Raw genomic sequence first — 12,334 nt, forward strand, 5'->3', positions numbered from 1 at the left:
GATGTATCTTTTCTAGGGCATCCTTTTTGACAACCTTAAAAAGACTTGGAAAAGGTTCTTGAGATGAGCAGAAAGCACCATTGTTGTAGTGAAGGTATAAAGTATAAACATTTGCTTGTGTTAGTGAGTGAAATTAATGTCTTTATTTCTGCTTGTATAGTTCTTTGAAAATAATTTACTACCGAGGTAATACTTGCAAAATGTATTTCCTCTAACTCAGATTTGAGAGGAGGTGAAAGATTGAAAAAAAAAGAGAAAGGAGAGGTACATGTTTCTTCATTTTAATAAGACGACCTCTTTTTTCAATGTATTAAATATGTGGCAACCTCTTTGGTATGACTTGTTTTCATTTAGTAATTTTTCTACAGATATAATCACAAAATTGGCAGTTTTTTCAGGAAAGGAATGACAGGAAACTACCACATGACAAAACTTCAAAAATATTTTAAATTGTCACATTTTAAATTATTTTTTAAATCTCTTTATCAATTAATCTTTTTTTTTACTTCTTCCATTGAAATTAAATATCTGTGGCAGCAACTAAGGTAGAAATTTATTGACAATTCTGAGCCACTTATTTGAATAATATCTTAGTCTAAAGAGGGAAATCAGAAGACTTTTGGGATTATATTTGAATTCTCACCGTGGTCTGTTTGGTTTTGGGGGAAAATTCTGGAATGCTTTTCACTGAGATTCTTTCTAGATAAATAAGAGTTTTTTATTTTCTAGAATGTGTAATTGTAGGTGTTTTCAGCCTTCTGCTGAAAAAAATGTTCATAACTTACTCAAGTCTACTTGAAAATGAAGCACATTTTGACAGAAAAGCAATAATTCCATTTTACAGACCTTTTCAAGATTGGAGATATTTTAGTTTGATCAATTGCAGTGCAGTGTGATCGTTGACTTGGGTCTTTTTACCTGTAGTCTAGAAGAGGACTTTAGAAGATGAGGAAATACATTAAATTTACCATAAATTCTAGTAAATATGTGTCATACCATTAAAAAAATCTGCTTCACTTAACAGGGAATTGTTTTTTTTACAATTTAACAGGGAATTCTTTTCTTATAAGTAATATTTGTGTTGAATTCTTTTATATAAAATGAATATTTTTGTGTTATTGTTTTTTGTTGCTAATGCTGATTAGAACAATTTCTCAATTGATACATGAGAGACTGATGTAAATTTTAGATCTGTTCTGTTATAGAAGTTGGATAAGCACATTATTTCACTATGCCACAATATTTGGAAAGGTTTGGAAGATATTTGGAAAGAGTTTTATCTGAAGAAATACTGTTTTAACAGAATGACAGTAATAGACAAATGTATAAATTGAGTAAGTATCAATGGAGCACTGGACAAATAAAAAATTACTACAGGCATTAAATGAAAAACTTAATCAGTTTTGAAAATAATATATTAAACTGAACAGTGGTAGTGGATTTTGTTTTATAGATTGTGATCTCCTTTTCATTTGATGAATGAGAATTTGTGCATCCCATTACACTAAAGGAAAATTTTCAGTAAATCCACAGGTTAGCAAAAGGCTGGACTCTTCAGAGTAGTGTGGCATTAGCATCAGTTTTGTCAATATCATTGCAGCTCATGGGATTACAGGACAAAAGTCTGCAATTTTAAAAACTAAATCATCTATGTGTTGTAATAAATCCCCTCTCTGTGGGTGCACTCTCAAGGGTTTTTGCCATTCTGTGATTCCATCTGGATGTTTTCCAGTCCATATTTAGATTCCTTTTTAGTAACTGCAGTAGTGAAGAAGTTCAGGTTTTCTCACTTTAATAAAATGATTCAAGAAACTATTACATACCATTCTTACTCTTTTAAATATTATTCCAATATTAAGGTCTGTTTTTTTTCAAATCTGACTAAAAGGGCTGATTCATTTGAGCTGAGTTTGGACAGATTAAAATATGGGAAATTTTGCTGACCTATTACTGTTTATTTGAGGTTTTTCTCCTAAGATGTCCCTTCTAAAGATTTATTATATAATTTTAATGGTATTCCATTTGATAACCTGAATGATACCTTTCCTAGATTTCCAGGTACTAGATAAAAAGACTGTTGCTTGTATTGTGCAGTCTCTTTCATCATAACAAAAAAATTCCTTTAAGAATTGTAACTATTTTGATCAACTAAAAAACATGGAGTCAAATTCACATTCACTGTATTTTTCTGTGTCACTCTTTGGTTCTGTGAAGGAGGTTTGCCCATACAAATAATGGTCTGGAGTAGTAATGCAGCCGTCCTTCGTGGTCCCTAGAGCTGGTGGTAACGTCAGTCAAGGCTGCTGAAGGCGTGGTTAAATCCATAACCCTCACTTTGTTATTTTAGTGAGTTACTTTCTTTGAAATAGTGTTTTCTTTCATCTAGTAAGAGCAAAGTTATAATTATTTGCAACATGGCTGTGATTTCCATCTGCAGACTTTCTGCAAATTCTGACTATTTCCCAGCTTTTGCTTTTCATAAAGACTATTAGGGTAATTTAAATGCCTACAAAATATGTGACATATGTATGGTTCTAAAACCAATTTGGAGTGTAATCTTGCAAAACGTTGCATTCTGTTTAATACATATCTTCCCCCCAGCCCCCCCAGTAATTGCTTGGTTTGGAATAAGAACATCTGTGGTTTCAGTTTAAGTTTTGCATACTTAGCATTTACTTTCAAATTTTTCACCAGTCTTCTATTTTCTCTCCATACTCTCTCCTTTCAGATCTTTAGGGAACTCCCCAGAAACTTGATAATTCATGAAAAACATTAATTTGAATCTAATTTTCTCTGAGTGACAGCCTATGGAAGAGAGGGAAGAATATAGATTTAAATTATCCAGATAACTTTATTGGTCAAAAAAGGAGTCCTAAGGTTATTTCTTTGATTATAAATTGGATTTAGAAATATATTTCAAAATCATGTGCCAGAATTTGCTGGAAGAAGAAAGAGGGTTAGAAAGAACAAATAAATTTTAAGGAAAACTCACATATCCAACCAAAACATCACCATAATTTTTGTCCTAGTTAGTTTCACAGCCAAAATGTGCTTTAGTTTCTGTGCCCAGGGAGAAATGTGCTTGAAACTTTGTTGTGCCATTCCTAACAAATGCTGAACAAAGTATAAGGGAATAGTCTATCAAAAATGAAAATCCAATTTGTGAGTGGTAATTACCGGATGAAAATTCCTACTCTGTCTCATGACACAGAAATCACTGAGGATTATGGGAAGAGATATCACAGTATGAATTACCCATAATTATTATGAACAATATGAAATAATTTGAAACAATACAGTTTTGTTTAAGGTACATGGAAGACTATATAACTAGGAAATAGAAAAACCTTACCAAAAAAAAAATACAAAGAAGAATTTACAGTGTTTTCTGATTGTCTTCTTTTGTCTAGTTTTAGGTCTTTTTTCTCATTTCTAGGTAAAATTTACACACTTTTCACATGTTTCTAGAATAACAGATTTAATAGCATGTGTGTATTCTTTCATAAGCGTCTTGTACTATACAAAGCTCCTATAGTTTTGATGATGTGCTCTAGAGGAGTAATAAAGATCAGTTTTTCTCTGTGGACCGAGTTAAATGGATTCAACTTTCTCAAACATTTTACCTAGCCATACCTGAGATTTTTCAGATAAGCAGAAGCTGTAATTGAGTGAAAGATTTCTACAGGCTCTAAAGTTTTGATAATTGCATCTTTTTTTCTCAGTTGAACATGAGCTATAAAAACATTTAGGTTTTGTTTTTGCTAGTATTACAATTGATTCCAGTTCCAATAAGGGTTTAAGTTGACACAAAGTAAAATCATTGAAAGAAAATGCAGGCAAACCTTGATAAATACCAGATGAAATTGTGGTGGTATTCAGTTAGACTCATACACACATTGTATTAATAATAATAAAAAGAAGTTCAAAACCATGATCTTATTTCATGAGGATATTTTTTAAATTGATTTTATCAGCCTACATTATATTTCTTCAAAATGTAAATTCACACTGACTAGTTCAGCATGGTGATTTAGAAGTTTTGAACCCATGACTTCATTAATGCCACAAGCATGACTAAAATAGTATAGTTGAAATTAATCTTTTTTTAGACATTAATAAGTCATAGTGAAAAAACATAATTAGCATATCTTCAGGCCAACAGAAGAACACTGAAAAAGAAGTCACGTAAACCAGAGCATTTCAAGATAATTGCCAGGCATACATCATTTATTCCAGATTAGCCAAGGTCATGCACTTGATGGTCCCAGTTTTTGCATCCATATATGTGGTCATTGTTGCCATCAAATTGCTGAATTTTGATGGCTATATTCAATGGACTGAGAATAGACCATGAAGAAAACTACTAAAGAAAAGCAAATGTAAAAAGCACGCACTCCATTCAGTTCAACAGTGACCTTTTTAACCTTGCTGTATGGAGGAAATATCCACTTGTATTTTAGTAATTACATTAGCTTCCTTAATGGCATTTGATACAGATGGTATAGGAAGAACTTATCTGCTGCTGAAGAATGCAGGCAACAGTTTTAGTTTGAGTGGCAAATCCTTTTTCTCATTAGAGTTAAGAAGGGGGAAGAGAACTGAAAATAGATTTGTGTGCTCTCTTCAATCAGAGAAGCCATTATTTTTCCAAGTGTGTTACCTTTTTTTCCTCATTATGTTAAAACTAATAAAATTTGCACACACTGAAAACTCTGTCAAACCCTGCAAAATGGTAAAGAAGAAGAAAAGATACAGTTGTTAGCATGTTTGGAACTTAGAAAATCAATTGGAAAATTGATATTTATTCAGATTCTAATACTAAAAATTCTATTTTTAGTTTCATGAAGAGACCTCAACCAGTTTATCTTTTCTGTACTGTCTGAAAAATGGGAGGAAAACTTTTCTACCCCTCTTTTAATTTTTGTACATCAGGATATAGGCTGCGCACTGTGGGAATTTTTTTTTTTGTTCCTGTTCTATGCTAAAAAAATGAGTCAATTCACACAATTTGGACTCCTAGAAGAGAGGAGGGTACAAATCTAGAAACTGAAAGAGCAATAATTTTTTTTTTTCTGGTCTATGAAGGAAAAGTTAAACAGGACAGGGATTGGGGTTCTTCCTAAACTTGCTCCTGCAGGTTTTGATGATGTGGGATCTTCATAATGCAACCAGAGATTGCATTCTGAGAGGTAGAAATAGGTAGCAATAGGTAGAAATAGATCTATCCTCCATTAGGTCTGATCTGTTTTTATCATCCTCTATTATTGACTGCACGGCAACTTTGACAGTAGATTTTGAAGATTAATTGTGTTTTGTGTAACAGGAAAAAAATCGTTATTTATTTCAAATCCTAACTGCTCAATCAGGAAGAAACGAAAATGGGAAGCACAATAGAGCCCCTGGCAGCTAGGATGGAGGAAATTGAGCATATAATGGAGGGCACACACTTTCCCTCGTGGTTTGAGTGAAAGGAGTCCCTGAAGTAGGATTAGGGAGCTGATATGTAAGAAATATATAAAACAAAATGGTGGTCCTGCTATGAATGTTTCACATTTCTGTATTCTGTTTTTCTTCAAGGAATGTATGATATGAGTACTTAAAGGTGAACAGAAAGTATTGCTGTTTCTATTTCCTTCTTACTGACCATCAAGGTGCACAGGATTCCCCATTTTCTGTCTGGGCCACTCCCAGTTCTGCTTATTTATAAGTAGAGAGCTGCACAGTTAATTTCTGCAGTAGACTGAGACAAACGTCGTTGACATTGTGACCTTCTTTAATGGGTCTTTCCTATCTCTCTCTGTATTTTCATATGAGGAAAGTGCTAGAGTCTCTAAGATAATTATTTGTTGCTTGTGGACATGGAAAGCAGTCTATTTTGATACTAGTGGTTATGAGAGGTATTAATGGCTGTTACCAATGGGTTGTTTCATCAGCAGGCAATTAAAGAGCTGGTTATAACTAAGGGACCTGCTGATGTGCTAACCAGATGTCAGTTCGGTATTCTTTTCTTTTTCTGAATTTCACAAAATGAATTTGATTCTCCTTTCCAGTGCTGGAATGCTACATCCAAGATTGCAGTTGATTTGATGTGATACATAAAAATTATCAAGTAGTGTTCAGAGGTATAGTGAAAGGACATCAGTTTGAAGTCAGATGAACTCTTAGACCTATATCATTATCACATTGTTAAAAAGTTAGAATGTATAAAAATTCTTATTGTAAATAGATAATCTTGGTCTAAGCAATTATGACTCCTTCAAATAGAGTCATATTTTTTCATGTCTGCAGCTTTGTGTTATTAGGACTAGATCATCATTGTTATCTGGATGATAATCGTGAGTATTTATTCTAGCTTTGTGACATTTTAGGCACACTCCAAAATTTTTTCATACTGTTTGAAGCTGCACAGGTAGCATAAGAATGCCCAACTTCTAAGAACTTCAAATTTAATTAATTAAGCCAGAAAGTATTCATTATGTATTTCTCTTCGAAGTATATATTTTATGTCAAGGTTTCTTTTTGAAAACCTGGTGAAGATACATAAAAGTGATTATGCATCAACACTAATATCTTTGTAATTTAGTTGGTTTCCTTTTCATAACTGGTGCTTATTCTGGATACATTTGGGATTTTTTTTGATGTAAAATCATGAGTAAGAACATGTACAAATTTAGAAGATTGTAGCATGAGGATAGGTTTCCAAGAGAATTATTTTGCTGAGTCATGTTTTAGTACACCTGAGGTCTGATTTTGAAAGATGATAAGTGAGTGTGTGACAGACAGGGGTTATTTTTGGTTTTTTGGTTTTGATTTTTTGGGTTTTGTGGGGTTTTTTTTTGGTTTTTTGTTTTTTTAGTTTTACAGAATAAGAGGTGAATGCATAATAAACCAGACAACATTATATGATTAAATATTTGATGTGTCTGTCCTACCTGCATTGGCTTAACTGTAGAGTTCAGTCTTTGGATTTTCTTTGTCAGCTTCCAAACAGTGGAAGTAGCCTGCAGGTGATAAGTATCTCATTAATCTTTCTGATCCTCTAGCACTTGAGCATGAGAATAGCTGATCAATTACAGCAATTGTCTCCCTAAATGAGCTTTGCACATCTGCCTCTTATTTCATTAACTGCCCCTATATCTGATAGAATGGAAGCCTGGTGGCTTCTTACAGCTTGTTCTGTGTTACTGTACAATAAGGATGGGGTTGTTAGCAAAATGGGCACAAAAGGGTATTTATCCACTACCCAAAATAAATATACATGCTATCGTGTAGGAGTGCTTTTGTCTCTAATCACTGCTTGTAGAAACCTTCTTAAAGTACATCAGCTTGCTTTCCAGCTACTGATTTAGCCCATATTTGTAAGCTTAGTTGTAAATTTATAATTTTTATAACATAGCCAAAGTGTTTCCATGCCCTAAAGCATCATATTAATGTCTATATGGTTTTAGATTACAGAAGCTAGCACATGTCAAGGTAACAGTAGAAATTAAATTTCCTGCAAGTGTCCTTACAAGTCATCTTTAAAATACTTAGATATGACATCCTTCTTTCAGAGAGTAAATTTACATTTCCAAAGCTGCAAATGAGTATTTGCAATAGTGACAATGTTACTAGGTATTTATTATTTAAATTAAGTACAAAACAATGAGTAACAGACCACATTATTCAAGATTTGTTTTAAGAAACAAAAATGTTTTAAGAAACTAAAAATTATGGGGTTTGATTTTAATAAAAATATGATTTCACATGAATGTCTTTTTCATTAATACTCAAGCTTTCAATTATGGGATAATCAATTATCAGGTGAAAATTAAAATAATATCTAAGCAGAGGCTTTATTCTTTACCTGTTATTAACTGATCACTTTATTCTTAAAAATTTACATTATTTAATATTCAAAAGCTGTTAACTTATGTTTATCATACATTAAATTGCTTCAGATTATACCAATATTTATTTATTTATTTAAATAACTAAGCTAAATGCCACAAATAATTAGAAGAAATTCTGTCCTGAACTGGTCTAGATTATTCCAGGTGATTCTTTAGAACATTTAAATATTCTTGAAACTAAAATTCTCAGTTAATTGTTCTTGAAAATTGTTTTAGTCTGAGTTATAAAAAATATACATTTTATTGATTTCTGCAACAATGGAGCTATAATATCAAAATACTACCATCTTTTAAACTAATTTTTGACTGTTTATTGCAGGTCTTGTTTGTATGAAGTCAAGTACTTCAGTGGTTGAACTGGTTATGCTGCTTTGTTCACAGGTAAGACATTCTCTGGTTTTGATTGTATTAATTTTCTTGTGTAATCATTGTCAGCCAAGGAATTGTATCTGGCAATTTGTTTCATTCTTCCATTTTGTTACAAAAAAAACCCCAAATTAGTTTCTTTTGGTAATACATAAATTGTAGATTTTTTAAAATTCATTCTATAGTTTTTCTGTATTCACATTGTATACAAGGTATTTTTGCATTTATGTTCTAAAAGTGTATGGATGTGCATTATTCACTTTCTCTGTGTATGAGCTTTCCTGCAAGCCTGTTCTTATTTAGATTATTTAAGTAGGATACTGTGGTCATAATTTTATGTTTAAATTTGTCTTTGAATTAGTGATATTTTTTAAAACATTACTTTGTGCTGACTTTATTATTTTTGATATACATGACATAACATTGACTATTTTACATAGCTGTCACTATATAAAAAAGCAGAGAAACACGGATTAAGTAGTCCTCAAGAACTGGCAGAAGCAGAACATTTCTACATAAAAATTCTGTGGATAATTATTGGGGTTTTAACACAGCAGTAATGGGTTTCTCAGAAATCCAAAGTAATTAATATTTTTAAATGCTTTCAAAAATAAAATATTGAAAGCTAAACTAGTTTCTTATATTGTTTGTATTATTTATATCTCAATTTTCATAATTTTTGTTTTGATAGAAATATTATTGGCTAATATTGTGTATATACCCTTTTACTTTAAACTGCCAATAAGAAATTAACAGCAAACATTTTAGAACTCTGTTCACTAGGTGGAATGTAAGAAAATTGATTTCCCAACAGATCCAAATAACTTTGCAAGTTTTTATACTTCTCTATAAACTTATAATAGCATTTCATTAACCTGATTCCCCACAGAACCATAATACCAGTTCAACTCAAAACATGTTTGTGGATAAAATGCCCAGGTTAACTTACTATATAATTATCAAAGAAAATTACTTCTTTGTAGCTTTTCTTAAGCATTCACTACTGGACATTGACAGCATACACTAAAAGTAAATTGTAAACAAAGGCGTTTCTAGAGACAATTGAAATTAAAAACTACTTTTGAGAAATCTCTCTGAAAATATTATACATTTACAAGTAGATTTGGGGGAGAGTGTTCCAACTTACCTTGCCCATCTGTAGGTTTCATTTTTCAAGCTTGTGTCATAAGGAAATCATTAAATCTTGTTTTCCTTTGTATTTTTTCCCCTTCCTTTTTTTCTTCCTCTTTTAGAAGGATATCAGTTAGGGAAAAGTAAAAGAAAAATACATCCCTGGCAGGAATCCTCAGTGGGATTTCAACTTCAAGCCTTCTCTAGCAGGGCACTTGAAAAATTTGTTGCCTAACAGCAAAGTCTTGGGTTCCAAGAAAATTCCAAAAGATCCATTAAGGCTTTTGAGCTCAATGTTCATGTCATACAACTTTTTTCTTTTATTTTTTTGCAGCTCTTGAAACATTTTTTCAAGGGAAGGAGTAACTTACAGTCCTTTCTTCCCTAGCCTTCGGTTTTACTGCAGTTCTCAGGAATAAAGTGGAATGTAGCATTAGGGTCTAGTGTCTTTGATGGCCTCATCATCTAATCATAGGTTTAACATTACTCATTTGCTGGCTCCAGGAATTCCTGCCATTAAGGGCCCTAGAGATGAAACTTTGCCTCAAATATTGATTGAAAGGAAGAGAGAGAAATTTAAGCTCTTTCTGCAATGCTCTTTCCTTAGACATCTCAGTAAAGCTATGTAACAAATGCAGCAAAAATCAATTTGTTATTTTTATGACTACTATATATGTTGGGTTTTATTTCAAAGTATTTCAAAAATAAGGTTCACTTTATACCTGGAATAATGGGAAGAGCCTAATCATTTTGAATATTCAAACATTTATTTATTTTCTTCAGTGTTTGCTTGGAAGAACTCTTTTTCATCTACCTAATTACTTGGGGAAATTTCAAGCTTTTAGTTTTTATACCCCATCTGATACTTCAGGGTTGTTTCCTTGTCTTCTAAATAAGGAGGATTTTTGTCTCTGGATGTCCATTTATTAGGAAGTACTTCAGGAGCTAATGTTGTACTGTTTGTTGGGGGAGTCATGGTAATTGTTTCTACTGGAACTGGTCAACAGGGGGCCGTAGTGGTGCAAATTGCAGTCTCCTCCCCTCACCTCCCTGACCTCTGGAATATTCTTCAGAACAGTAGCATTTCTACAGAATACAGTGGTTTATCCTATAGGAGTAAATGAACCAGTCTGTACTTCTGTTCATCTACAGGGAAGATTTGTTTTTTTTTTTGTTATTTACATTTTAAAACTATCTGTCAAAAGAAAACATGAGATAATTGCTATAATATGCAAAATACTAATACATAAAATAGCTAGAAGAAAATGACAGCCAAATATCATAATCCGGCTTAATATTAGCAGAGCTTGGATTTAGGATCATAGGAGATGTTCACAGCAAATGAGGATAACTCATCTCTGTATAAAGAAAAGATAGTGCTACCTGAGTTTTTTCTTATGACAAATTAAGTCAGGTAAACTGGAAAGACTGCATAAAGTATATAGCTAGTGGGTTTTTAATAATCCCTGTGTAAATAGGGCTTTTCTTCCTAGCAAGGGTAAATTCTTCATATTCAAATTGAATGACATTTTACAGATTATGTGGGGAAGTTTGAAAAGTGTCACTCAAAAGATAGATGGTGATAATAAAAACCTTTGAAAAGTACAATTTTGTTTGCACAGAACAGAGTAACTTTAGACATTGAAAAGGAAAGGGAAATGCAAGGTTTGTTTTCCTTTCATTTGCTACAGCAAATTAGATGCTTTTATGCTTTTTATGTTGGAAATTCCATGTTAACAACTACAGATTAGCAAGGATGTCAGAATTTTTTTTCTTATCTGAGCTCCTGAATAAAATCAACATTGCCAGAGGCTCACATCCAAGGTATGGTCTAAATTTACATGAAATATCACATTACAAATGTCTGAAGGTACATGTCATGGATAATTCAGTTCATATGGGCAGCCTTTTAGGCTCTGAGGAATATGCAATCAAGTCTTTGCCCCAAAGGAATTTGGAGTTTCTGTGAAAAATACGCTTTAAGTTTTAAAGGAACTCCTGTATGGATGGTATATCATTTGTAGGTTTGGGTAAGAGCAAAAAGCACTAGTCTGTGTTTTCAGAATCTTTCATGTACTGTAACTTGTTTTATATTTTTTCCTAGTAACACCTACTGCACTAGATTAAAATTTAGCTTTATTCGAAGGCTTTCTTTTTTTGTATTTCTTATATAAACCATAATCACACATCCAATTTTTTTCACTTGAAAACAATTTTGTAAATAATTGATAATAAACATATAATGATTTTCACTTTTCCTAAGATAGGCCTTTTTATTTGAAATTAGTCTATTTTTACATAAAATGGATGAAGATGTGTTATGTTTGACAGTATCTGTGCTTGATTAGCTGGTCTTTGTTCCCTCAGCCCAGTTGAGTATGTCACAGCTGTGTTGCTGTTGGAGTGGCAGATTTCTTCAATAAGCCATGCAGTATTAGAAAAATGCAACAATTTTTGCAGTGTAGTTCATTCTTACATATAATTTAGATTTCAATTACTTTTTTTATATTTTTTTTCTTTTTTTTTTCCTTAACCAAAACACTACAATAGTTTCTAATTACTTCCAGACCTTTTGCAGATTCTTCTCTTTTGGGAGACAGCTTCTGAAGAAATTGAGTAGTTGTGTCCCAAAGGAGTTTTATCTCATGCCACTTGTATTTTTCTGTATCTCATCTATTTACAAGGGAAATTAATTTTCTTAAAAAGAAAATACTGTTTTATTATTTAAAACATCTTCTTACTCAGTCAATTTAAAAATATAATTACTATAAGGATAAATGCCTCATTATCCTAAGTGGTAGAAATAATTCAGAACATTATAAAGAAATTGGTCCCACTCCAAGGAGAGGTGTAAAAACCAATGAACAAATAAAAAAATACCACAAAAGATGTGCCTGGCTGCTGCAAATTCAAAGGGAATCATCAGAGAGGAAATCTGATAGTTG

At 32.2% G+C, this 12,334-nt stretch overlaps 1 protein-coding gene across 12 annotated transcripts in view; it reads left to right on the top strand.

The window, feature by feature from the left end:
• The window catches only part of NBEA (neurobeachin), a 461,765-nt gene that overhangs the window by 203,686 nt on the left and 245,745 nt on the right, over window positions 1-12,334 (top strand). For all 12 annotated transcript variants that reach the window (XM_068182009.1, XM_068182000.1, XM_068182001.1 and 9 more), the window contains one exon: window positions 8,212-8,273. In XM_068182009.1, the coding sequence (XP_068038110.1) occupies window positions 8,212-8,273 (62 nt within the window). The remainder of the gene's footprint in view (window positions 1-8,211; window positions 8,274-12,334) is intronic.

The sequence above is a fragment of the Anomalospiza imberbis genome, chromosome 2 (assembly GCF_031753505.1).
Source record: "Anomalospiza imberbis isolate Cuckoo-Finch-1a 21T00152 chromosome 2, ASM3175350v1, whole genome shotgun sequence".
Classification (NCBI taxonomy): domain Eukaryota; kingdom Metazoa; phylum Chordata; class Aves; order Passeriformes; family Viduidae; genus Anomalospiza; species Anomalospiza imberbis.